General features: G+C 35.9%; 1 protein-coding gene across 9 annotated transcripts in view; it reads right to left on the minus strand.

The window, feature by feature from the left end:
* SYT14 (synaptotagmin 14) overlaps positions 1-26664 on the minus strand; it is an 80992-nt gene extending 54328 nt beyond the window's left edge. The window contains exons 1-5 of one of the 9 annotated variants that reach the window (XM_039347678.1): positions 25613-26664; positions 20481-20528; positions 15802-15874; positions 6436-6600; positions 2344-2562 (exon numbers count right to left, since the gene is read on the minus strand). In XM_039347678.1, the coding sequence (XP_039203612.1) occupies positions 2344-2562; positions 6436-6600; positions 15802-15835 (418 nt within the window). In that variant the 5' untranslated portion in view covers positions 15836-15874; positions 20481-20528; positions 25613-26664. Of the gene's footprint in view, positions 1-2343; positions 2563-6435; positions 6601-8537; positions 9590-15801; positions 15875-20480; positions 20529-21254; positions 21274-25291; positions 25307-25612 lie in introns of those variants that run through there. The other 8 variants (XM_039347679.1, XM_039347680.1, XM_039347676.1 and 5 more) reach the window with 8 other exon arrangements.
* Between the last annotated feature and the right edge of the window lie 845 nt (positions 26665-27509).

Raw genomic sequence — 27509 nt, forward strand, 5'->3', positions numbered from 1 at the left:
ATTTCTCTTATCAGCATTGTTAGTGATTTCTTACAGTCTACTTTTACCAACTGTTTCCAATTCCAATTTCCAATTCATGTCTTCCAAAAAAGCACTCCTAGGAAAACTACTGGGGAATATATTGCAGATTAAACTAGTTTTAGTAAAATAAACATATTTTGATTGTTTAAATTACTACTAACATTTTTTATTATATGCTCTACCTTCTGAAGCCTACAACAATGAACAAAAGAATACAATCTTTAATTTAAAAAACATGACAATAACTAAATCCTGTAGAAGACAATAACAATGCAAAAAAATAATCAAGTTTATTTTAAGAAATCTGTCTAAAAGACAATCTCCTTCTTGAGCAGCTATTTTCTTACAAATACCCGAGTGCTCTTTAAACAACTACAGGCTTTGTATCCTGCAACTGATTACTATATCCCAATAATTCAACAATAAACACTTGTCATGGCCTTGGACTATTAGCATGCTTGCTCAGCACTATTCCCACTTTCTGTTTCATATCATAACATAGAGCTTCACTCATAGCCTGAAGCTACTGTATGGCATAATCTTTTGCATAAATACAGTATATTCTAAGAAAAGATATCTAGGTTTTCTAGGTATGGATCCAGGTAACCCACTTCCTCCAGAGCCTTTTGTAGCTGCAGACCTACCACCTTCTCAATAACCTTTTACACCCCTCTTCCACTTTGGGGAAAGGGTGGAAATTGGAGCCTCTTCCAATCCCCATAGGTAATCCAGAGGTATATTAGGTCAGTGATAATGAACACCACTGGATGATATAGGAGGCCAGGATAGTTGCACCACCATCATTCTCACTTCATTAGAGGTCACTGACAAGCATGAGCGATTTTGCATCAGTATTATATCCCAGACTGAAACCTAACTGATAATGCAGACAATTCATTTCCTCCAGGGTCCTCTGAGCCACAGCCTGACCACCTTTAAACAAAGGAAGTTTGAAGATTGACAAAAAAAATTGTCCAGGCATGGCCTCTTGAGGAGAGGGCAGACAATCACCTTTAAAGTAGGTGGAAACTCCCTTTCAGCAAGGAAGCATTTACTATAACTTCAATATAGCTGGGTGTTCTCAGGAGCCCTTAATCAGCCAGGAAGGACATTGATCTAATACACTGATACCAGAGCTTACAGTCCCAAGGATTCTATTCCACCTTTTCAAAAGCCACCCAATCAAACTGAGCCCAGATAACCAGACAAAACAAAGGACCATTCATCTTCCTAGGACCAGAACAGCTAGAAGTCAATGTTGAGTGAATCCTAAAACAATTTTTCAACAGATGCTTTCACAGTGGCCCTAGAAAGGTTTATCTAATCACTTCCTTATCCAGAAAGGAACAGATCGCCTGAAACAAGATCACCAGGAGACTATCAAAGAAATAGGCATGTTTCACCAACCCTTATTACTACCAGTTAGTCCTTAATAAAGGTTCTTACTTTATCTAGTCAGAACCATTCATCTTCCACCAGAGACAATATAGGCATCTTTTATGAAACTTCATCTCCCAGAGTTCCTCTGAGAACCAGAGGGACATCTGGGCTCCAACCACATAGAGAGTTTGCATAGGCATGACCTAATCTAAGGATGCTGTCTCTTGTTCATTCTAAGCAGTGACTAAGACCTCGATTGAAGCATAGACCAGAGCTTCAGGACTTATCCCAAGTTTCCTCTGGAACTCTGTCAGGTCTATCAGGCAGTTAGGATAGACTAACTGAATAGGTTGTTCCTCTTCTTGCAGCAGGGGCAATCTGATAAGCTCCAAAGCTAGCAGGAAATGTTCCATCAGTTATTTTACAATTCAGTGATACCTTTATTTTACAATAAAGTTTGTATGCAAATTTCCATAGCAATTTATGTCATTAGCAATATGCCATCATTACACAAATTTGTCATTTCTATAATGAAAATGAAAATTTGAATGAAAAATTGTCATTTATATAAATCATGAAATTGATATAAATTGACATAATTTGCATCAATGCTCATAATGTTGTTCTCATACAATTGACAGAAAATTGTTCTGATGAATGAACAATTAGAATAACAGATAACCTTCTTTACCAACTGGTCTTTTAAATCAAGATTTCACATTTATTACTTTTTTCCAAGTTGACTTTACATACACTAAGCACTCAGAAAACAAACACATTTTAAATATCCAGGGTTTTTTTTTACCCACAAATCCTAAACTATTTCAAAAGTACAGTCATTTTTAGGGTATACTGTTATCTATACTTTTTATCTTACAAATGCAATGTTTTTAAAATACTTTTTAATATGAGAAACAAGAACTATAGCAAATCATGTCATACCTTCATCTACAGAGGCTTCACTACTATACCCATCATACTCTGCAGACAAAGGACTATATTTTTGTCTGGTTTCCCAAAGATAATTTTTCTGTTGTCTACTGTCGCCTGCTGGTGGCCATGAATTTTGTGTTCTTGACAAGGCTTCATGGTATTTGCCCAATGCCTCATCTTCACTCTCCGATGATGAACCATGCTGGTCTTTATTTCTATATAAGTTATCTATTTTGGGAAAAGAGAAAAAAATTAACAGATGGTGATATATGTGTTATATTTGGCTAAACACTGAGTAGCTTAAATATCAAAATAACCAGACAATCAACATAAATGTATTCATTTATTAGTTTTATTAATGCTTCAGAAAGCCCAAAACTTCTAATGGAGAAATAATCAGGTTCTTAAGGAATATCAGGGTTATCTCTGGGTTGTTTTCTAGCTTTTTGATATCATTTAATTCCTCCATTTGCATTTTATTTTGTCCCATCCCAATATTTTACTGAATTTCTCACTTTTCTTTCTAGAAAGGGTATCAGATTTATAAATAACATTGAAATAAGTAGTTTACATTATTCTGTCTATTGGATACATATCTTTATTAAGAAAACCTGTTTACAGTTGTTGTTTTTTGAGCAGAAAACCTTAGTAGGATCAGATCTTATTAATATTTGAAAAGAAGATCACAAGAAAATTCCAAGGCTGCAAACTAGTTTGGGAAATCAAAAAATACAGTGAAAGAAAACAATAAGAAACTAGTTCTACAATGTTGCTATGCAGACTAATGGATGATTCCAGGAAGTCATAAGGAGTTGTATGTTTAAAGCAAATCTTCTTCTTACCAAGCAGGAGAAGAACTGCATTATGACTTCATAATTTCTATGCAGGTGATTCTCTTTTACTATTATTTCTGAGAGATTCATAGAGGTAGTTCTTGAATTACAACCATTTGTTCAGCGATTGTTCAAAGTTAAAGCGGCTCTGCACTAATGGTACTTATACCTGGTCCCCAAAGTTATGCTGTTGTAGCACCACTGTTGGCACATGATCAAAATTCAAGCCATTGTAGTCTGCTCACACTTATGATGGCACAGAGGCTTCTACTCCCCACACCCACCTAATTCACCCCATTTCTGGCTTTTTGCCTCCCTGCACTCCACCACCCCTGCCTCCTTGCATTCCATTGCTCCAGCTGACCAAGCATATCCAGCCTGGTTCTTCATGAGGCAGCAGCTGGCCATGTGAGGCCTTCTTCCCATGCTCACATGTTGCAGCTTCTTCATGAGACCAGAAAGAAGGGCTCACGTGGCCAGCAATTCATGAACTGGGCATGCTTTGTCAACTATGGAAAGTATTATTTTTATTCAATACAATACATACAAAGATCAAGGAAAAACAGAGGAAAAATGTGGAAAAAGTTTAATAGCTGGTATTTAAATAGCAATGTTTAGTACAGAAAAATGTTTTGAAATCTTAGAGGTATGAGGGTGAAGATTTGTTCTTCGAGCTTGTGGGAGAACGAATCTTCACCCTCATCCTATACCTGAGTTACAGATATTCACCACTATTGCAAATCTTAGAGGTATGTCAGTAAATTGTGCAAATCAACATTCAGAAATTGTGTACAATGTTAGCAAGAATATACGGCAATTTAGGTAATCTTTTTTCACTGACTCTCTGAACCTCTGTTGTTGCCTGAAAACCTCTCAAAAGGATTTGAAACTGGGGGTGTATATTACTTTGGATTTGAATACAAAATATTTTTGGAATACCTGGGAACATAAACAGAGTAACTATCTACCATTCCTTAAACAAAATGCATCTTCTTTTGGAGGCTGTACAGCATCTTTTTCTACAAAAACATAGCTTATTTTGAGGAGTGGCAGCAGACAGATATTAAATTTGTGCTGCTGCATACTCTGAAGGAGCTTTTTGCCTTCAAATCCAAATATTACACAGTCTTATTAGAGAGCCCTTCTGAGCCACAGAGACAAAATTGGAAGTGGTGAAAGAAGAGAAGGAGCCATTTTATGAATTGTACTTTTGTTCATAAAAATAGAGCTACAGTTCTAGAAAAATACACGTATCATAAAAAGAATTGTTTTATAGATAAATGAATTTCATAAAACAGCTAAGAAGAATGTAGTAAAAGATCTGGAAAGGCTGAATGTATTAAATATGGCTATGATATGACACCTCACCTTTTTCTGGTGTCTTCTTACTACTCACTTCTTTTAAAAAACTTTCTGAGTACTTATTCTTTTCCTTTTCATTTTTCTTTGAAAAATCAGATGTTACATTTTCTTCTTGCTTTGTCACAAGTGTCTTGTATTTGTTTCCTTTAACTTCGTGAAAACGGTTTAGTTTTTCAGATCTTGAGTCTGACAGTTCTAGTGTTTGCTCCTCAGTTTCTTTAGGTACTTCTTTAGTGTTTTTCAAGTCAAGTTCTGTTGGGTTTTGTTTTATTTTTTCACACATACTTTCATCAGATTGATTTGATACAGTATGTGACTGTCTACCTGGTTCATGTTTAAGAAATTCCCCTGGCTTATAAGTACCGTAATTTTCTCTACAGTCTTTTGATATATGTTTTTCTAAGTAGTTAATTTTGCACTGAGCATGTTGTATATGTGACTCACACATTTTTGTCTCAATAAAAATTTTATTTGGTTCAGGAACATTTTGCTGAGAATCTACTTTGCCATTATCAGGACAAAGCCCCCTACCATCATCTGTACATATTTTTGAAGAAGCACTTTGCCTGTGTTTTTCTTCTGATGCACATTCTTCTCTCACAAAATTTTCTTTAACATTATTTAGTGATGTCACTTTTTTATCTTTGTCTGGCAGAAGTTTACCTTCTTGCACTGTACTAGTTGTGCTTTCTGTCTGAAAACTGCTCAACATGCTTGTTACCTGCTCTGTAATAGAGTCAGCTACTGTGTAGCTGACATCACCAACAGCACTAGTAAAATCATCTACAGCATTACTTAATGTGTCAACCAGCGAAGACACAGAAGGAACTCTGAGATTTTGTTGCAAATGTTTGAAAAATGACATATTTCAATTGTATATTAATAAATTAATATGTTACAAAAAATCACAATATTGTGAATGTGTCACTCCAGCAATTTATTTATCTTTAACTAAAGGGCAATTAACATTAGTCTTCTGATTTGATTATCTTGAAAGTAATAAATAGGAAAAGATATTTTCTTTATGAAGCCAGAATCAATCCTTTTCTAGCATGTTTACAATATTATAGTAAAACATGAACTACTTATAACCAGATATTTAAAATACTGAACAGCAGGTGCTGGATTTTATTCTACACCTGCAAAGGAAAAGTTTAAATATTTAAAAAATATACCAAAATGAATATGCTTTGGGCTAGTACAAAACAATAACTAATAACATGCATTCCCTGCCTTTTTCTAGTATAAAGAACGTATAAAGTATGCCCTAACATAACTTTATTCCAGACTGCAAACATTCCAGAGGCTTGGATATGATCTAAAAAAAATATAAACATAAAAGCCTAACTTAAATTAATGGGGTTTATCTAATTTCTGGTTGCACTCAATGTAGATAAAAGGTAAAACCCATCCACCCTACTCATCAGTTAGATGTAGTGTTTTGAGACACTGCAGCAACATCCAGGTCAGGGCTAAGATGATGCACTCAGTAGTCCAAATGACCAATGTATCAGAAAGGAAATAATTCAATAACTAATCTTAGCTTCAGCTGGATAGTCTCTTCCACCTCTAGCTTTCTTTATATGGAGGAATCTATAAGAACATTCTCCCATATATCTGGGAAAATACATTTGTTTTGCTATATTTTAGTATGATGGTATAATTTATTAATTGTATTTAGGAGAGTGTTTTTTTCAGAAAAGGTTTTAAAAATTCAACACTTCAACTAAATGAAATAATTTCTCTAAATAAATAATTATGACCAAGCACTACAGACACATTAATAAAAATATTGAGTTTACCAGTTATGTTTTTATTTCAACCAAACTTTCATTTCATGATACATTACTGCCCTAGAAGTTCTCTACGTCTTTCAAAATCATATGTTGCAGAATTTTATACTTACGCAGTTTGTCCTGTGAATTTTTTCGGGAACTGTAATGGGAATTAAGGTCTGGAAGACCTCCAATATTTTCAAAACACATCTTCTTGTTAATATACAGAAATAGAATCAACAGCAAGATGATAAGTACCCCAACTGCTGATAGAAATCCAACTGCCTCAGGAGATACTAGAAGAAACAAAACCATAATCAGAGTGCAAGACCAACATAATTTATAATAATCAGATTATCATATCTTACCCTAAATTATATGCAAGTACATAATAAGTAGTCCTCAACTTATGATCATAACTGAACCCACGATTTTGGTCATAAGTCATGATGGTCATGACTTATGTGACCCTGCTCAATTTTATAATCTTTTGCAGTGATCGTTAAGTAAACACCATGATTGTTAAGTGAATCTATTGATCATTATTGGGCAATTTTGTCAGAAATCAGAAATAAATGCCAGTTTCCACCAAAACTGTCATGCAGGTAGTCCTCAATTACTGTTTAAATTACAGTGGTGCTTACAATCATTGCTTGAAATTATGACAATGCAGTGCCCCTGAAGCCACGTGATTGCGATCTGGGCTCTTGGCTTGTCGTTGAGCACTTTCAATAGATTGTTAAGCCTCTGTGAAAATGTGATTGGTATTTGCAATCTTCCCTTCTGGCTTCTGGTCAACTGGGAAACCAGCAGGGAAGATTGCAAGTTGCTTTGTTTTTACAGCATAGTGCACCAGCTCCCCTTCCTGCTGCGGGCTAGAAAGTGCAGGGAGGATAGGGCAATGTTGCTGCCAAAAAATGAAACTCTCCTAGTATCATTTATACCAGTGGTTCTCAACCTTTTTAATGCCGCGAACCCCAACCGGTCGTAACTCGAGGACTACTCAACCGGTCGTAAGTCGAGGACTACTCAACTGGTGCAGCACCGTTTGCAGAATGGGACTTTTGGCGGGCTCAGCAGGACAGAGACAATTCCTATTGGCTTTTGAAAGCCAATAGAATTAGACTCTATTCAAGAGAGTCTATTCTATTGGCTTTCAAAAGCCAATAGAATAAAAGGGAGTAGCACAGCCAAGGAAAAGGGAAAAAAAATGGCGGACTGTGTTGTTTGGCGACCCCCGTGAAATGGTCGTTTGACCCCAAATGGGGTCCCGACCCACAGGTTGAGAACCACTGATTTATACAGTGCATCATACTAGCTTCCTGCCCTGGAAAGAAAGAAAGAAAGAAAGAAAGAAAGAAAGAAAGAAAGAAAGAAAGAAAGAAGGAAGGAAGGAAGGAAGGAAGGAAGGAAGGAAGGAAGGAAGGAAGGAAGGAAGGAAGGAAGGAAAGAAAGAAGAAAGAAAGGAGAGCCACCACGCTGAGCTAGAGAAAGGAAGCTCAAATCGTGAGCCCAAGCTTCCTTTCTCCAGCCCAGTGCACAGGTTCTGGGCCTGGAAGGGAGCTGCCTGTTTTCTTTCAGAAGGCAGTTCTTTGGTCCATTCTTTTAGCAACTACATCTGGGAAGGGTGGGACAGCAGTAACTGAGCAAGGCCACCACATGGACACCTCACTTCATGACTTCAATGACCTACAATTGTAATGGGCAGGCTCCATTACAGTACCAAGTCTAGGACTACCTATAAATCATGGTCACATGACTGCAGGACACTGAAAGCAGCCGTAAATATGGGTCAGTTGCCAACAGCTCAACATGCAGGTTATGTGACAGAAGAGGGCACCCAAATAGTGGAACTTTGAATCCAGTATCACGAACGCTTTAGATTCTAGCTAGCTCCTCAGATATCTATGGAAGCAAGCAGTTGGCACCAGTTGAACAGCCAACTGAGTGGCAGAAGAGGTGGGGCTGGTCAAAAGACAGAGGGAACAGCTGCTACTGTTATGCAATGAGGAAGATGAACTGCCACCCCTTTCCAATGCAAGGGCACACAGAGCAGAGTGTAGGGAAGAGCAATGGAGGTCAGTGAGGCTACTTGTGAGAAAGCAACCCTACTTTCCCAAATGAGACACACTAGGCTGTTCTGAGGAGCTTGGAATTAGGACTGATGTCAGAAAAAATCCTCTGTTACTCCAACTCTTTGTGCCTTGCCTCATTTCACTTTGCCTTGCCTCACCTCATCTCACCTTGGTCCTTTGCCTCATGCTTTTGGGAACTGACCGGTCCATAACCTCGTATATGCCTTCGACTACAGAACCATTTGACCCCTCTTTTTCTGATTTCCTGGAACTTGGAACTCTTTATTTATCCAAGTTGCTAGACAGATGAGAACTTGGTTACTTTACATGCATTGGAACATGGCTTTTTGTTACATGTTTTAGTTATAACAAGTTTGCAACTGCCTCTTGGGTGTGTGCGTGTGCTTGGCCTGAGACAGGACATCTGAGTCATAAGGAGCTTTTTAAGGTTGCATTGTAACTTAAAATGGTAGGTAAGTAATTGGTCATAAGTTGAGGACTAGCTGTAGGATCTACTGTCTGATTTTAAAACTTAAATCTGACTTGACTACCAATAAGTGACAAACTGTGGACTCTTATTTTAGAATGCCATCTATGATTTCTCATATACATTCTATCAACCAATCCTTTCCAATGATCCCAAAGAGTAGTTGGAGTCAAACTTTTTGCATCATGACAGGTCTCCAAACCAATTGCCTGTATTTCTGTCTGTTCCCAATGCTATTCTTTGGACTACAGCAGGGTTCCCCAAACAGGGGTGCTCCCACCCCTGGGGGTGAGAGACAATATTCCAAGTGTGAAACACAGTGCGAAACCGTGGGTTTTCAAAATTATAGTGCATATGCATAATTCGTTGTCATTATTTCGAACCTTTGTAAGGGGTGCAATAATATATCAGAAGCGTTCTAAGGGATTTCTGGTTCCGGGTTGAGGGGCTCCTAGTCACATAAAGAGACTCGTCTCCTCATCGGCTAGCCTCCCTCCACCGGTAGACCCTTATGCGGATCTAAAGGTGCAACTTCTGTCGAAGAGGTTTTGCTTGGCTGTGGAGGAGCGGTGGCTCCTCCAGCTGTCAGGGCCAACTCTGAGGGCTGACGGAGAAGAATATCAGCCAGTAAAATGGCCGATCACCTAGCCGCTAGAAACCGCAAGTCAAAGAACAGCTAAGCTTCACTGTAGTGAATCCGGGTGAGATCTTTTTTTTTTTTTTGTTCTTCTCTTTATACCTTTTTGCTTTTTTCTGCCTGTAAGAGCCCTGTTGGAATTATTTCCCAGGCTTGGAAAGGCAGCTTCTACATGTTTGGGAAGAAAGACGAACAAAAGGATAGAACAAAGCTTTAAAGACTACATTTTTTTCTATATATATTTGTTTTCTGAGGTTTTTGCGGGTGTTTGTATGTAGGTCTTTGGTTATTCGGGTTTTCTCCTGCGTCAAATTGGAAGTGTCTTGGCGACGTTTCAACGAAGTCTCATTCGTCATCTTCAGGCTGGTGTTTTCGGCTTTGTGCTTCTAGGAGCAATGTGTGATCATAGCTGTTTCTTCCTTTTAACTGCCAGTGGGGGTATGAACTGATTGGATGAGAGCTTGGCTGTGTTCTGATTGGATGGAGGTGTGTTCTGATTGGTTAGGAGCTTGGCTGTGCTCTGATTGGATGGGGGGTTGGCTGTGCTCTGATTGGATGGGGGGTTGGCTGTGCTCTGATTGGTTGGGGGATTGTTCTGTTTGGGTGGGGGCTTTGTTGTGCTCAGATTAGACTGAGTTGTATGGGGATGTGAGATGGTGAGCTGCATTGCTATTGTTCGCGTTCATGGTCGTGCCTCATCTTCATAGTGGGTGTCAGTTTGCTTCATGTATGGATTGGAGGGGTTTAAAGTGTCTAATGATGCAGCTGTGGTTGCAATCACAAAACCACAAGCTTGCTGCCAAACACTCGAAACATGATCATGTGACTGCAGGGATGTTGCAACAGCCATAACCACAAGGATTAGTCATAAGCCTCCTCAAACTGTCACAGTTTGTTAAAAACGACTAACTGTATGACGCCTCCTAATCTGAGAGAAAAAGTTTCTGATTCCTGGACTGTGGAAATAATATTTTTGCAAATGTTTTTAGAAAAATTCAACATTTAAAAAAAAATTAATTTTTACATTTTATATAATCATAAATCCAAAATTTACTTAATGGCCTGCTATTGTCCTTTGTATATTCAGATGATAGCAGTAGTTAAGAATTGTTTGAAGCACTTGTAACTGGGGTGTCAACTTTTTTGTGCACATTTGAAAAACAAATGTGAATTTTGATTCATTTACTTAGCTACAATTAAATATAATTAACATAACAAACAAAAAACAAACAAAAAAATCCTCTTCTGTCATATTTCAAGTTATCAAGTTATAACTTGATAAAAATGTTTGAGATCGCCGAGAACCATATTCAGAGTTTTTGTAGCTGTATGTAATGCTATATCCTTAAGTAATGGATCCCAGCCCTACAGACCGAGATATCTTAAGGAATGTCTTTATCCATATTCACATTTATGTAGGAACTTTGTTTCATATTGTTTTTCTATTAGATATGCAGTGATAAATTATAAATGGCAGGACTTTTCAGTTATTATTATTTGTAATATTATTCTCTTTTTGCCAACAATAGTTAAAGCGATCTTAATATATTACATAGTTTGTAACATATGTTTTAAAAAACTGAAAAAATGAATACAGTGTTCATTATTAAGTTTGATATCAAGTGAATTATCTTAAAAACCATTAAGAGCACAAATATTCCTTTCACTTTTGCTAGAAGCTTGGCTCCAGTTTAACCAGAATTCGAATTATTTTTTCACTATTAACAGTTGTAACACATGTTTGAATGAGGTTAGGAAGGAAGTTTAAATCTAATCCTTTTCTCAAGAGAAACTGACATTCTGGGATAATCCTACTTTGAAAATGGCAGGAAAACAGCAAGAAAAGTATTAATATTCTGGATCAGCTAACTATTAAACTGTCTTTCAAAATAGTCACTGTTGCAGTTTGTGATCCTATCAATAAATACAAGGAGTCCTGTTCATTACAATCAGGAATCAAAGCAACATTGATATTATAATACAAATCATAGTTAATGCAATCAAAATATTAATTTTAAAGCTGTAATTAAGTATATTTACCTGCCTTAGAATAAACCCTTTATCTAATGCTATTTAATGGGGTTAAGGAAATACAAGAAAGAGAGTGCAACTTTAGCATCATCTAGATCAATTTAATGACAAATGTATGTATTTGGAAGATCTGTCTTGTATCAATTGGCACACTTGGATCATCTTTAAGGAGTATAAACAGCCTTTATATAGAAGACATGCATTTATATTAATACATTTAATAAATCTATAATTCAATTGAAAAATGGCATCAAGCAGCATTTCTATTTCCAAATAAAGAATGAGGTACAGTGCAGTATATTATGCTATATACTACCTCAATATAGTGGTAAGCATTTAAGAGGGCATAAATGAAACAGAAACAGTATTAATTCATTACAGAAAGGAATACTGACTCCTCATCAGTTTAAATGCCAGGAATTGATACCAATTATATAGATGACATCTACAGTGACATCCTAAATAATTATTCAAAATTGTATCCTGAAAGCTATTAAAACATTAAAAAATAAATTAAATGAATGATAACATTTTCTAATTATTATCAATCTTTTAAACATTTTTAACAAGCCCGGGTAGTTTGATTTAACATTGTTAATACATACAGAAATACAAAGAATGATTAAGATTTACTAATTTTACTGTATCTATTTTTTTCTTTAGCAAATTGAAATAACATGCTCCTTTACCACAAAATCAGTATTTCTTTCACACTTAAAATTCCAACTATACTTGAATATAGATCTAAGAATATTATTTAGTAAGATAAAATAGATAGAATTATATCTGTAATGTTTTCTTAACTTACATAAAGTGTTGACTCACAATTTCCAATGGCATATGCCTTGTATATTTATTTCACTTCATGTCATTGATAGCTTAATTATTAATGATGTCAGTGAAATGTTATCTGCCTTGTATACAAATGAAACTAATATGGGCTTTATCTGAAACCCATCATAGCCAATTAATATATTTATGCTTTAAAAGTCAATTCAATTTGAAATTAAACATAACATAAAGAAGAAATCTAGCAATTGACAAGTGTAAAATGCAAGCATTATTTATACCAGGAGCAAAGCTCAAATTTTATACATCTTTTTCGTGCCACGCAATCAACAGGCTGAGGGAATCATAATTCTGGAAAGAAGTGGTGGCTACCTGTGTCTTGACATGTAAGTGATTAATCTGGTCTTGGGCTAGCTTCTAACTTTGATCTGGCTTCATTGCAACTTGCCATTGAGTTGAGGCATTAGGCTAGGATGAGAATATGAGATGACAGATCACAACAGGCAGTCCTGGAAGGAAAGCCTCCATAATGGACCAAGGTGTGGAATGCCAAGGGCCAACCTGTCATGAAGGCTGGTACAGAAGCAAAATGTCATTATTTCTCTGGAAATAATGTAAGCACTATTATGTCCTCCTCTACCACCTGCAACTAAAGAAGTCCTTATTAACAAAGCGGTAGCACACCCATCCATAGATGACAGGATTCTAACAATGTTAAGAAAATTGCATTAGCTCAAAATCCATTTCTCACAGTTCATGATGAGCACTGAGGTACTAAACATCAATGAACCAGTGCAGAAATTTCAGGATGTAAAGTGAGATATTCTTTTCTTGTCCCTAATCTCTCAACTCTGGCAATATACATAGATATACAATATATACAGCATAATTAAAAACTAAGTGAAATAAAACCAAAAAAGTATCAAATTCAAATCAAATTACTGTCAATAAAACCAAGGCAGTTGTAATTCTAAGGGAACAGTAAATACCAAATTTACTGTTGTAAATAACCACTTTGGAATAAAAGCAATAGGAAGAACTACAGCTTAAAAAACCTAACAATATATAACTAAGTATATCAAGTACAAATCAAGTGATATATAATAGCATTTACTACTACTTTATTTATTTATGCTACAGCAATTATGAAAAGAATCAAAGATATTCCCAATATGCCAAATCTAAAGCGCATTTGTATTTGTATTGTGAAAGGACATGTTTTTCCATGGTAATTTTTTTATATACATTTCAGGAATCAGCCAGTAGATGGCAGTAGAAGTCAACTAATGATACAAAGGGCCTTTTTTTTTTTTTTTTTCCCCCCCCAGTTCCTCCAAATTACTGGAATATTCCTCTGAATATTGGGCAAAATCAAGTTAAAATTAATGTATTCTTTTTGGAAAGGAAAGATTTATTTATTTGCTTAGATCCCACTTCAATCAACAAGTCTTGATGTTGCAGAAATCTGGGTTGGTCACCGGGACTAAAGCTTTTGACTTCCGAGCTTTTGTACTTGTGCTGGAGCCCATCCTCAGGGAACTTCTCTCTAGCTAGTCCAAAAGCTGGGTAGTCAAAACCTCTGCTCGACCCAGATTGGATCCTGCAACATTATTCTCGGACACGTATATTCACCTTCATTTGTATGTCTTGATGTTTGCTATCCTATATAAATTTATCTGGAAGTATGTACCATATTCAATGGTATTTACTCTGATTAGATTTATTAGTTTTCAGTGTTTACTTTTGAATGGATTATGACTATATAATCCTGCATTACAAACATAAATAATAATACAATTGAGCATTATCTATTATCCTTGGCACTCAATATCTATGGAGGTTCTCAGTCATCCAGGCCATAGTTATTAATACTAATGATAATCCACACAGGTCTCTTACTATGCTAATATTTAGCTTTCTAACTTCTGCTATAAAGTACCAATTTTTATTAAAAAAGAAAAATTATCATTAGGAATCAACAAACGAACATACAGTAATATAAACTTACATTTCATTTATATAACATACATCATTAACACCAATGCTTATCAAGGTGTTCAAAATAAAAATAAAATTATGTAATGCAATGCAATGAAATGAAATGTTGGAAAGAAATAGTCAATTGCTGCTTAATCAGAGAACTCTAAATAATAGTTATATCTGCATTAAACCATATTAAAATGTTTCTAAAAATGTTTAAACATTTTAGATTACATACAACCTTACTAACAATACAATACACAGTACAAAACTAGTTTGCATATTACAAAACACTGAAGAGTGGGAGAGGTTCTACATAGCTGAGCCCTACACTATTGAAGAAATTCTGTTCCTAAGAACCATATGGGATGATTGAAAATCATAATTACTGCAAGAGTAATATAAGCTGAGCCACAAGTCATGTGAAGTAAAAATCATATTTTCCGCTGATTTTATAGAGCCCCATCTAAAACAGGCACGTGGATTTCATGATAAAAAAGCATCAGCCTTCACATATATCAGTTATTCCAAGATACTTAAATTTTTGTCATGATGCTAAAATCCAAACTAAAATTGTGTTAGGGGCAAAAGTATTTTGCCTTAACTCTCAAGCAAATTATCCAAGTGAGTGTCTAAGAAAATAAATTCAAAACAGATGTAGATGCACCATGCAAAATGTGTCTGTTAGGACAAATTATAAATTTACCAAAGATAGCTGTATCATATAAGAACTAAACTTCACCACAGCCAATGTTAGTTTCAAGCTGTTGGTTTTTTTCCCCCAGGGCTGAATTTTTTGATAGTTGATTTGTGAATAGTGTAATATTCCATACCTTCCAACATTTTACTGTGAAATATTCAGAAACAGTAAATATTTAGAATTTTTTCCAATTGTGTCGCTGTACTAGTAGAATGGCATTTTTCAATAAAACAGAATTATTCTTTTCCTCTCAAACTTTCTGAACAGATTTGAATTGGCAAAGGATAAGAAAAAAAGAGAAAATTCTGCTTTACAAGTACAAATCTATCCAAGTAATTTTGGAATCTATCCATATTTATAAAACTACCTACTTTATAATAATCAGCTATTACTACTACTACTACTACTACTACTAATAATAATAATAATAATAATAATAATAATAATAATAATAATAATAATAATGTTGGAAGGGACCTTTGAGGTCATCTAATTCTAGTCCAACCCCCTGCTCAGGCAGGAAACCCTATACCATTTCAGACAAATGGCTGTTCAGTCTCTTCTTAAAAACTTCCAGTGTTGGAGCATTCACCGCTTCTGGAAGCAGGTTGTTCCACTGATTAATTGTTCTGTCCAGAAATTTCTCTTATAGATATAAATCTAACTTTAATCCATAACTAATTTCAAAAGAAATATTCAGGTTTAGATAAAAATATTAACTATATTTCTTATATAGTCCATGAACTCCACTGCACAATTTAATGACTTTGCTGGGGAAGGGTTCTTTTAAGATGTTACCTATATCAAAGGTGCTGGTCATGTTCTCTACCATCGTTCATACTCTGTGTTCTATTTACAATCAGCAGAAATTCTACAAAGTAGATGAAAAGGGGGAGGAAAAAGAAATTATTTCTTTGCTTCCAGTCCATACATTTTAATGATAATGTCCACTTACGTATTATGAACTTTGATTCTACTGGCAAGGTATGATTAATTCAACAAATCCATAAGAAACATGCTTATTTTAACATATGATACAGTAGTGGAATAGGGATGTGATGGCTTTCCTCGTCAGCTGGAAAGCTGAAACCCAGAGTTTCAGACCCGACCACTGCACGATGGGATAAGCTCCAATTCCTTGCCCCAGCTCCTGCCCATCTAGCAGTTTGAAAGTAGGCAAATACGAATAGATAAATAGGTACCATTTTGGCCACATGACCATAGAAATGTCTTCAGATAACCCTAAAGTAATTCTAATGTTATGTCCTTGACAAATCAAATCTATTCTCTTTCTAATATTAATGATAGTGAAGGACCACCAAAACATACAATGTTTCTAGTATTGTAAAATAGCCCTAGTGAACTTAATTTTTTTCTCTAAATTAAAAGTGAAACTTTATACTAAAGATAAAATATGACTATGGACTGGGATTTGAATAAGTATGGTCTAACTGATTGTATTTCTCTACTGTTAAATGTGCCAAAATTTATTACTTACCACTAAAGCATTCATAGTACAAATAATTAAACAACAATAAACAATAAAATCTAAACATTATGGTACTAAAAGATAAAATGCTAACAAACCATTATTATAGGAACAACAAGGATGTTAGTTAGTCACTATATGCTCTTGCATAAAATTTGAATGACAGTATGAAAGAGTTGACAGTGTACATCAATCAACAGCCAGGAACAGAATGTAATTTATTATTTTCTTTGTTGTAAAATTATCAGGTAACTTCATATATGATACTCATTATTTATGTATTACTTAAATTTGTTATAGCCACTCAAAGTTTGGCATAGAATCCTTTATATATCGAAAAACTTGGGATTTATTAACATAGAATTTATTTCTATTATTTCAATTTATATTTGAAAGGGGAAGAATAACTTCAACCAAAGCTGGGTTTGGACTATATCACATAATCTGGATCCACACAACTATATGAATAATTCTATTAATCAAACAAAGCTTAATGGGGCTTGTATTTTTGGAAATGAGTGTCACAATAGATGGCAGTTAAGATTAGAAGAAAAGGAGTGAAAAATGTCTATGAACAAACTAGTTCCTTTCCTGTAAAATATTTTAATAAAGAAACCATTTTTATTTATCAAATTCAAAATGTATACCATTTTTTCTCTACAGAACAGGGCTCTGCTGTTATATAAGTGATGAATAATTTTTCAACATCAAGAACCATAAATAGGTATTGTGGAATATGATAGGGACTACATGTAGGAAGGCAAGAGGGAATGTTGGTGTTGAAAGAGCAGAGGGAGAAAACACTTTTTAAAAAAAATTCTTCTATTTTACTCGACCTTAAATTAATCAGGTTTAATTTTTCTTAACCATCTAAAATCATTTAAAATTAATGCCACTGATGAAGAAGGTACGGACTTCATTCAAAAACTGGAGGAGAGAGCAACCCTGGGATAAATTGTTTATCTACCATTTTGTTAGATTGAAAGTAGTTGCATGATCATTCAGTGACATTCAGTATACCAACTTTCTATTCTCTAGCCTACAATTGGCTACAGTTCATTGTTTAAATTTTTCACAAAATTTTAAAAATTTGTTTCAGTAATATTTCAATAGTTATTTCAATTGTTTGTATTTTTTTTACTGATTGAGTGTTTTAAGGATTTTATTTTATATTTGGGGATGATTTGGGAAAAGGGGTATATCTTACCAATCAGAAAGGCATGATTATTCCTGTTGCTCAAATCATTCTGAGCTTTTTGTTGGCACATGATGGCTTGCATACTAGCTATTATTACACCTATTCTATAAGCCCTGTAAGGCAAACCAGACTAAGAAACCAATTCTATACTGGTCTAAAACTACTTTTATTGGAACAACTACAGTAACATAATAGCTGTTTATTTATTCAATTTCTATAACTACCCAACACAACCAAATGACTCTAGGCAGCTTACAATTCTAAAATTATAAAACAATTAAAACAATTTTAAAAGCATTAAAACAATAAAAATATCCACAAAATAAATAAATACAAACAGCAGCCATGATGATTAATCAACTAATAATAAAGCCAAGAGGGCCCTTAACATATCCTGAGCCCCAGGCCTGGGTACATAGCCAGGTTTTTAAAGCTTTAAAGGTAACAACCAATATCTTGAATTGCACCTAGGAACACAGCGGCAGCCAGTACAACTTACATAGTAGTAGTGTTATACAGACCGTGTTGCTGGCACCATCTATTATTCATAAAGCCACATTTTTCACCAATTAATGTTTCTGAATGCTTTTCAAGGATAGCCCTATAGAACATGTAACAATAATCTAAGTGGGAATTTAAAAGGGCATGGGTGGTGATGATGTGCAGGGCCTCCTGGCACAAACTGATACACTAACCAAAGGTGTGCAAAAGCTCTCATAGCCACAGCTGCCCCCTGCTCTTCAAGTAGGAGCTATGAATTTTCGAGGACCTCCAGATTGTGCACCCTGTCTGGAGTAGTGCCATCACATCCAGAACTAGAGATGGAAGAATCTTGTCTGTGGAAGGCCCAAATACCATCAGTCCATCTTGCTTGGGTTCAGTCAGAGCCCATTTTGCCCCATCCAGACCCAAATAGCCTCCAGAGGCTGGGTAGGATGTCCACAGCATCAGTCAAGGAGAGTGGAGTAGAGATATAACGCTGGGTATCATCCGTATATTGATATCTCACCCCAGACCAATGAATCATCTCACACAGTGGCCTCATATAGATATTAAATAGGAAAGAAGATAGAACCAAGTCCTGAAGAACCCCATAAAGTAGGAGGTGTGGCCGAATCTCTTCCTGTCCATCAACACTGACTGAAACCAATTCCAGAGGAAGAAGAAATAGTACAACACCTACTCCCAACTCTTAGAGTCAGACCAGAAGGATACCATGATCAATGTATCAAATGCTGCTGTCAAGAGCCAGGATAGATGTACTATCTCATCCTGCCCCTGCCAGAGATCATCCATGAGTACCATCAAAGCCATCTCAGTCCCAAACCCTGGCCTAAACCCCGACTGAAAGTGTCTAACAATCTGTTTCATACAAGGTCCTCTGCAACTAGCACATGAGCACTCTGTCCACAGTCTTCTCTAAGAACAAAAGATTAGAAACTGGGTGAAAACTGTCCAGCTTGGTTGGGTTGAGCAATGGTCGTTTGAGGACTGGGCACACCACCATCTCTTTAAGAGCTGGTGAGACTACTCTTTCAAGGAAGAATTAACTACCACCCAGACCACAATTCATCCCCTCCCATGCAGCTTTAATAAGTCAGGAAGGGCATGGATCTAATACACAAGTGGCTGAACTAGGAGCTAAGAATGCCTTATCCACTTCCTCAGGTTCTTCTGAATGTGTTTTTCCCTCCCTACATTTTCTTCCTTTGAATTAGGGAGGAGTTTGTCTGAGATGCTTTTTCAAATTAGTTTCTGGGAAAGGACTGGAGCATAACTAGCAGAAATTCCTCCTGTCCTTCAAAGCCATTCCCTATGCCCTATTCCATGTAGCCTGGTGGGCGGATGGAGCTGGATCCTTTAAAATTGGAGCTTGGGCTGGCTCAATCAGAGGCGTCATCATCCTGATTTATCTGTCCATCTTCTCACTGGTGGCTAACTGTTATTGCTGAACCAACTGAGAGAAAGCTCAGGTTTTAAGATGTAGCTTTCCTGTACCCAATACATATTGTCTTAATTCCCAAAAGGATTCTCTCTGATATTCTTTTCATGGATCAATTACTTGCACATTGAGGGTTGCCAACTAATTATTTGTTTTTCATTAAATTTATATGCCACACATCTTGCTATCCAGATAGGCAGCTTACAAATTAGACCTCTTCTTCATCTCATGTTGGTGCCAGTACGGCAAATACCTTTGTAGACAGAAAGATGGGAAGCTGACTAGAGAGTATCAGAAAACAAACACTGGACTCTCCAAGATGTAGAGAATCTGCTAAAGTTTATCCCTCCACATCCCTTGAACATTCAGGGATAGCAGTTGAAAACAAAACAAATTCAACAACTTAAAGGAGCACTGAAAATAAAATATCAAACCAAGGAAGTAAATGGATTTGACAGCAACAATTTGAGGCTTGTTCTCCTGCTTTCACACCAACAGACTCAATAAGATTTGCTATGAGCATATAAACAACTTACTCAGTACAGTAGTTTCTGGACACTTCCTTTCTTCTGATTTCCAGCATAAGGAAATCAGACTTTATGCTCAGCAGGCAATGAGTGTGCAGGGATTCATGCTGTTCTTTTGTAGCTTACTATCAAGGTGGCCAATGTTTTCCTTTTACCATGAAGTATTATTAGTAATTATAATGAAAACTAGATTAAATTTAGGTAAATTCTTGAAAATATGAATACCTGATTTAAGAAGTATCAATTTACATAATAGCCAATTCTTACATGAATCATATGCAATGAGGCAGAATTTAAAAAAATATTTAAAATTATGTTTACCTTTTCTAATGCAAATTAGTTCATGTACACCACAAGTTCTCTCTCCACCTGTTGAAAAAATATTGAGAAATAGAGGAACTATATAAAATAGATTACAATATTTATACTCTTATTGAAATCTATACTCAGACATCAACAATTACTTCATAACTTTTAAAAATAATTTAGAAAACTCAAAAATTCAAAATATAGTAGTTATTGATTCCATATCTAAAGACATTTTATATGAATTATATATGTATAAATATATACTGCTCAAAAAAATAAAGGGAATGCATCCTATAGGATTTATTATAGGATGTGTTCCCTTTATTTTTTTGAGCAGTATATATAAATTGGACCAATCTGTTTCCTAAGTAAGCATTATGCAGCTTAAGTAAACATTTACAGTATAGAGAGCATTTTGCTGTGCAAGAAAAAGTTCCTAGCTAATCAAAATAAGTTGTTCAATGTAAGTTAGTCAAAGAAAATAAATAAATCTGAGGATCTGCTAATGCTAGTCTTACTTTGGTATAGATATTATTTTAACTGAACCTGTCACATTTCCTCCTTTAATTGCTTAAATATACACAGAAAACAAGAGAAGTTGGATATAGGATATGGAGAAAGAACAGCAGGAATATCATTAGTGTTGACGCCATTTGGATTTTGAAATATTAACATATCAAATTTAAGCAATCTTTTCACATTTCTGCTTTAATAGAGGAATCATACAAATATTAATAACAATTAGCAATTGTTAACAATACACAAATATTGATAAAACAGCTATACCCATAAGTTGTTTAAACTGTAGAGGAATTGCCAGCAAACATTCTACAAGAATATGGCTTAGAGCTCCCACATTTTTGGTTTACAGTATGCTTAGTATCTCAGTAATTTTTTTTGTGGCAATCCTAGACCCCTTGCTTAACAGCTGTAGCAAACATGTAACAGAATCAGGCGCGGTCATGGAGTGATTCACCATATGAGCATCAAGGCTTACAACTGAAATTGCAGGCTCAATTATGATTGTAAGTTGAGTACTACCTGCTTACTAAACTGCTTATTCAGGCTACAATAAGAAATTAAAATGACCAATCTGGATAATGTAAACTTGGAATAGCAGTATAAAATACAAATATTATACAAATATATACAGTACTGTACATATAAGCATATAGAGTACATACACACACATACTCAGACAGATATATACACACACATGCATATTCATAAATAAAACAATAAAATAATACAGAAGAGATATAACAGAGATATAATAAGAGTTATAAATTTCTAATTACAAACTCCTGTCAAACCTGAGAAAAATGGAGTGCAATAGCTGATATAGCATGTTCACTTCAAAATCAGTGTTTAACGCTGAGCCTGAGCCACTTCTGGCTATCCATATTCCAGCAGATGCAATTGTGCTTAATTATTCTTTGCCTGATTTTTCAAGCTGCCATGCAAAACCTGATCAAGTTTCAAAATTGGCAATAGAGAAGAAAACGTTCAATAGTTTCTACCTATCCTGAATCACTTGTAATGAGTACGGGAACTTTTTGTATCTTCCAGCCAGTGCTGAAGGGAGGGCTGTTTGTCTGCAGGACTGTCTCTCCCCAATTATAGCTACCTACTATAACCTCAGGCCATATCATTATGGTATCTTATGGGACTTCGGAGATACATTTTTTCTGTTTGCTTCTGTCCTGTAGGATATTGTTCCTTTGTTTTAAATTTGTTCTTTATTATATATTATGTTACATTATATTATGCTGTCATTTAAGAAAGTCCTTAAAATATTGATTTTTTTGCTCTGTGACCTTGTATTGATACTGGGCTTTCCCAATAAAGTAATATATATTGAATTGGTTGTTAATTAGTTCAACAGATAAATAAGATCCATTTATTGGAAGAAACTGAGATTACATCCCAATACATAAATAAAAAATAACATTTAATGTTTTGAACACCTTGTTATTTTCTTAGGAAGTAATATAAGTAATATTACTCAGGAAGTAATGAAATCTTAGCATAGCAGCACCTTGCTGATTTTGTCTGGGCTACTAAACAGAGTCAGGGCCAGTTGGTAGTCAAATGGGAGATCATCAGAGAAATCATGGCCATAGGCTATATATTGTCAAGTAAACAAAAATATCCAAAAAGAAGGCAATGACAAATTATTTCCATACTTCGCCAAAAAAACAGCAAGAGTATCCTTACATAATCAACAGGAATTAAGTTCAACTAGAAGTGTCTTAATATAATAGAATTTAATGGAGTGGAATTTAATAACCACAAGAGTAAATGCACAAAGCTGATAGATATGCCAGCACCAAATAACACAAATCAAAAAAACTGAAAAACTATCACATATAACAATTATAACCATCCTACTATGGCACTAAACATGGCACTAGAGGTTTAATTACTGAGCTGGGAAAAGGAAATGCAGCTTTATGTAACATTTTTTTTACTAAGCTACAAGGGTTGCTAAATTATTAATCTTAGTTGTATCTGTGCTGCATGTGGCATTCCATGTCAATGGTAAGGTCAATGCTGGTCAGTTTCTGTATTCAACTCATATATCACAATGCAACCTAATCCAAGCTCTGCCCCAAGCATTCTCATGCTGTCCTTTACAAGCCACAATCAATAAACATTGTTGCCCATTTCAGCCAGGAGGTACATACAATATACTAGCATTACATTAAAATACATCCATAAAAATATATTAAGGAAAATAATGCAGACAGTAATAGCTGTTACTTAAATTGATCAAGCATTGTTATTTTTAATGCTAACTAATGTAAAGATTTATTATATAATTCCAAACAACTAATCTTTGTCACAAATCAGAGAGAGCCAAGTAATATGCTAAACGTTTCTATAGTTGAGCAAATTGGATAAATAAACAAATTCTCATTTGTCAACAGATCAAAGGGGTCTAAGGGGCTGCCACAAAGAAGAGGTCAACGTATTCTTCAAAGCCCCTGAAAGCAAGATAAGAAGCAACAGATGGAAACTAATCAAGGAGAGAAGCAACCTAGAACTAAGGAGAAATTTCCAGATAGTTAATCAGCGGAACAACTTGCCTCCAAAAGTTGTGAATGCTCCAACACTGCAAGTTTTTAAGAAGAGACTGGACAATCATTTCTTTGAAAAGGTATAGGGTTTCCTGCCTGAGCAGGGGGTTGGACTAGGGGCCCTTCCAACTCTGTTATTGTTATTCAAAGAAACTACAGAAGCTATATCAAAATCCCATGCTATTATATGAATATTAAAAATCTCCAGTATAGAGTCTATTGTAAGCATAATGCACACACTAAGGTTCATAGGCCTGATTCAGGTTATGATCTGCTGCATTTTGATGGGATTATTAAATATATCAACAGAGTACACAGTTGCAGCATGCTACTATAATATATAAGATGGAATACTATATTAATTGTACCTAATCACATTTTTAAAAAATAAAAACAAGACCAACGTGACTCCCCCCCCAAAAAACCCAGAACATTTTCACACAAACTCAGCATTGGGTAAGAATTGGCTATCTGAAGGACCTCTTATCTCCATTCAACTTTGCCTGTAAAATTCAGCCCAGCAAGCTAGATGCGCACAAGTGTCATCAGTTAAAAACTGTCATTTGCCTGGACACAGGAGTTGCATCCAATCTGTTGCAATTCCTGCCCTTTGGAATGAGCTCCTCTCAGAAATTCACTTGACTCCTCCCCCTTGAATTGTTTTAAGAAAATCAGTAAAGACCAGGTCTTAGGACACAGTGACTGTGGAGCCCCGGTTTTTTAATGTGGAATTTTTCTCTATAACTTGATTGAATTTCTGTACTTCGATTTTTTAATTGTAAGCCATCCAGTGTCATTTGGGGTTGGACAGCCTATTAAACATAATTAAGTAAATTAAAATTAAATTAAAATATCAAAATCAAATAAGTTGCTGCATTTTTCTTGAAGATATTGATGACAGTTTTCAACCTATTGATAGTTTTTATTTCTGTTTTCTGGCTTCTTAAGGCATCAACAAATTAATTATTCAAATTCTGCACAGGTCCAAAAGTATATTTCAAAAATTGGATAATAAATACAGATCAATGGCCTATGGAAAAGCAGATGATGCTTGATTTCCTTGTAAATATTTAGCTTTGAATCACTTGTTAAAAACTTTCACTCAAACAAATGCTGTGTCCTTTTAATGAGAAGCTTTTATTTATGATTTCCATTTTTTCTCAATCCGCCTCAAATTTATGTAGAATGGAAAGAGAAACAGATTCTGAAAACTTAGCCACACTTCTGGAAGACAGGCATAAATAAATGAATAAAGAGGAGAAAAGGGGGTTTGAATATTGTTTTCACACATCACAAAGCCTTCTTGAGTCCTTATTTACCCTAGACTTTTAATCCAGCAAAATAAGGATTTACAATAAAGAGGAAGGAAGGAAGGAGGGGAAGGGGGAGGCAAGGGAAGGGAAGGGGAGAAAGAAAGAAAGAAAGAAAGAAAGAAAGAAAGAAAGAAAGAAAGAAAGAAAGAAAGAAAGAAAGAAAGAAAGAAAGAAAGAAAGAATCTTCTTTACCCAATTATTTTCTGTGCATCTTTAGTCAAAAAAATGCCTGTGGCTTAGGGCTGTAAGGTTGTTATAACTCCCAAAGAAAATGCGAAAGAACGGATAGTGACCATTGGACACTACTATTCCAGAGATTAATTTTATCTGTAGCTTAAAAAAAAAAATCACCTCTGAAAATAAGCACATATTTAGCCAGACCATTGATAAAATTCCGCCCCGACTCAAACAAAATGATTAGCGTCCTTACATACAATTACATCGGGATGTTGGGGGGGGGGGGAAGAGCGCTGATTCTCGCTTTCTGCAATTATGACAGTGGCAGCGCCAGCCTTACGGGGGGGGGGGAGAAATAACGAAGCGCCTCCTTCCCCCCCTCGCTCCCCAAGCTCTCTGCTTAAGAGCCCAGGAACACATATCAACCGCGCCCTTTTTGTTTATTTGTCGTCTGCCCCCCCCCGCTTCCCCTGAGGGAGCACCCCTTCGCGCGGGGTCGCCCCTCCCCGCGCCCGCTGCCCAGGTGAAGAGGGGGTTATTCCAGAAAAGAGGAGCCCGTTATTGGCCTACTTACCATCAATCGCCATGATCTTCCAGGTGGGCCGTACCAAGTGGAACGCACGTAGGAGGCGCACACTGTCAGGCACAGGCTGGAAGAAGCGGCGGCAGCGGCGGCGGCGGCGGGAGAGAAAGCTTCAAAAGGTGGGGGCAAGAGGCAGCCCGGGTGATAGCAAAGTGGAAACGAAGCGCGCGCGCGGTTGGGGGAGGTGTAAAACTGAGTGGCGCGTGCCGGACCGATGAAGCTGCGCGTGACTCCTCCTCCCTTTCGCTGTCTCCCTTTTTCTTAGCTCCGCGCGCCCAGATTCGAAAGTATCGCTGCTCCGTTGTTTTCTTGTTTTTCTGTCCGCGCGCGGCGGGGCCTTTGGTGCGGCCTCCCGAACTAACGGTCCTCATCGGCGCGGCTGCGCCCGCGCCAAGACTTTTACTTTCCCACGCCATTCTCCTTCAGTCAAGCGGCTCGGCAGTAAGGATGCTGCAGCCACTCCGCGCGAGCCAAACTCTTGCCTTCCAGCCTTGCATCTGATGCGCTTTGCCTCAGATTTCGCGAACGCAAATCTCCTCCTCTACGCCTCCTTCATTTAAGGAAAGGGGCAACAGGCAAATACCGATAACGTCAAAGAAAGCGATGGTTGAAACACTGTTAATTTTTGGAAAAAATGTTTGCATACACTTTAAGAAACAGCATATACATTTTATAAAACTATTATTGACATACATAGTAAGAGTTAGAATTATGAGCATGCCCTCTTCCTCAGCCCTGTAACTACTCAAGAATCAAGATTTTAAAACGTGTAAAATACCTACTAACTGAATACCCATAGGATCCACCAGATTTTCAAATGTTATGTGGTAATTTTTTTTCCAGTCCCAGCGGCCTATATGGAACTTTACAATTTATAATCAGCAAGGCTAATACACTGAAGGTTTTACAGAATAAAATTCAGCAAAAGGTTGAGGATCTAAATGTTGGCAAAATGGAATGTATTTCTTAAAAATACATTTACAATGCAAGATGCATATTTAAAATTTGTTAGCATTAAGATATAATGAGTCTATGTTACAACTGTAGTTCCTTAAAAAGATAAGAGTAATATTCTAGGATCAGCCTACAGCTAACAACATTCTTTGCAATAATCCCATTTAAGGACACAATGGGTAATCAACAGAAATTATGCAACATCTATTTTTTGCTCCAAGTGATAGCCAACATTATGTTCAAATCTTTGCCTACCTTCTGAACAAACATTAAAATGGTGTCATCAGAAGCTGTTGAAGCAAATTAGAATTAAAATGTACTCCCACATTTAGCTTACCTCTTACATACACAGGGATCATTTTGTGATGGCCAATATTTGTTAAGTGGTTCTGAGTCTTTGTGACTTCATAGATACCCTTTTCCCAGGACTATCAGCAACTTTATTTAGTATTTTTATAGTATATACAATTTTTATAATATATATTTGTAAGTTTATCCTTGTGTCTTCACTGATAGCATCCAGCCAACTTGTTTTCTTGACAGCCTCTTTTTCAATTGCTTTTTATTTATTTTTTTAGACATTAGAGTCTTTTCCAATGATTCTTGCCTTCACATTATATGTTGAAAATACATAACCTTTAGTTTCACTGCACTACCGGTATTTGTGTTTTTGGTCAATTTTCTGATGTCACTGAAAGATGTGTTCTACGTGTCCAAACTATTTTCTCCAACATCATTATTCAAAGTTATTCATTTTTTTCTTTTCTTTCTTTATTTTTTTTTCTTTTATTTATTATAACTGAGAAAACAAGTCATGGAGAAATATACCTTAGTTGTCAAGGTGATGGCTCTGTGCTTTTAATATTTTGTCTTATTTTGTCATAGTTTTCTCTCAAGTTGCAAGTATTTCTGTGAACTTTTTAGCCTCAGAAGA

The sequence above is a fragment of the Crotalus tigris genome, unplaced genomic scaffold (assembly GCF_016545835.1).
Source record: "Crotalus tigris isolate CLP2741 ecotype Arizona unplaced genomic scaffold, ASM1654583v1 scf7180000018097.2503214, whole genome shotgun sequence".
NCBI lineage: Eukaryota > Metazoa > Chordata > Lepidosauria > Squamata > Viperidae > Crotalus > Crotalus tigris.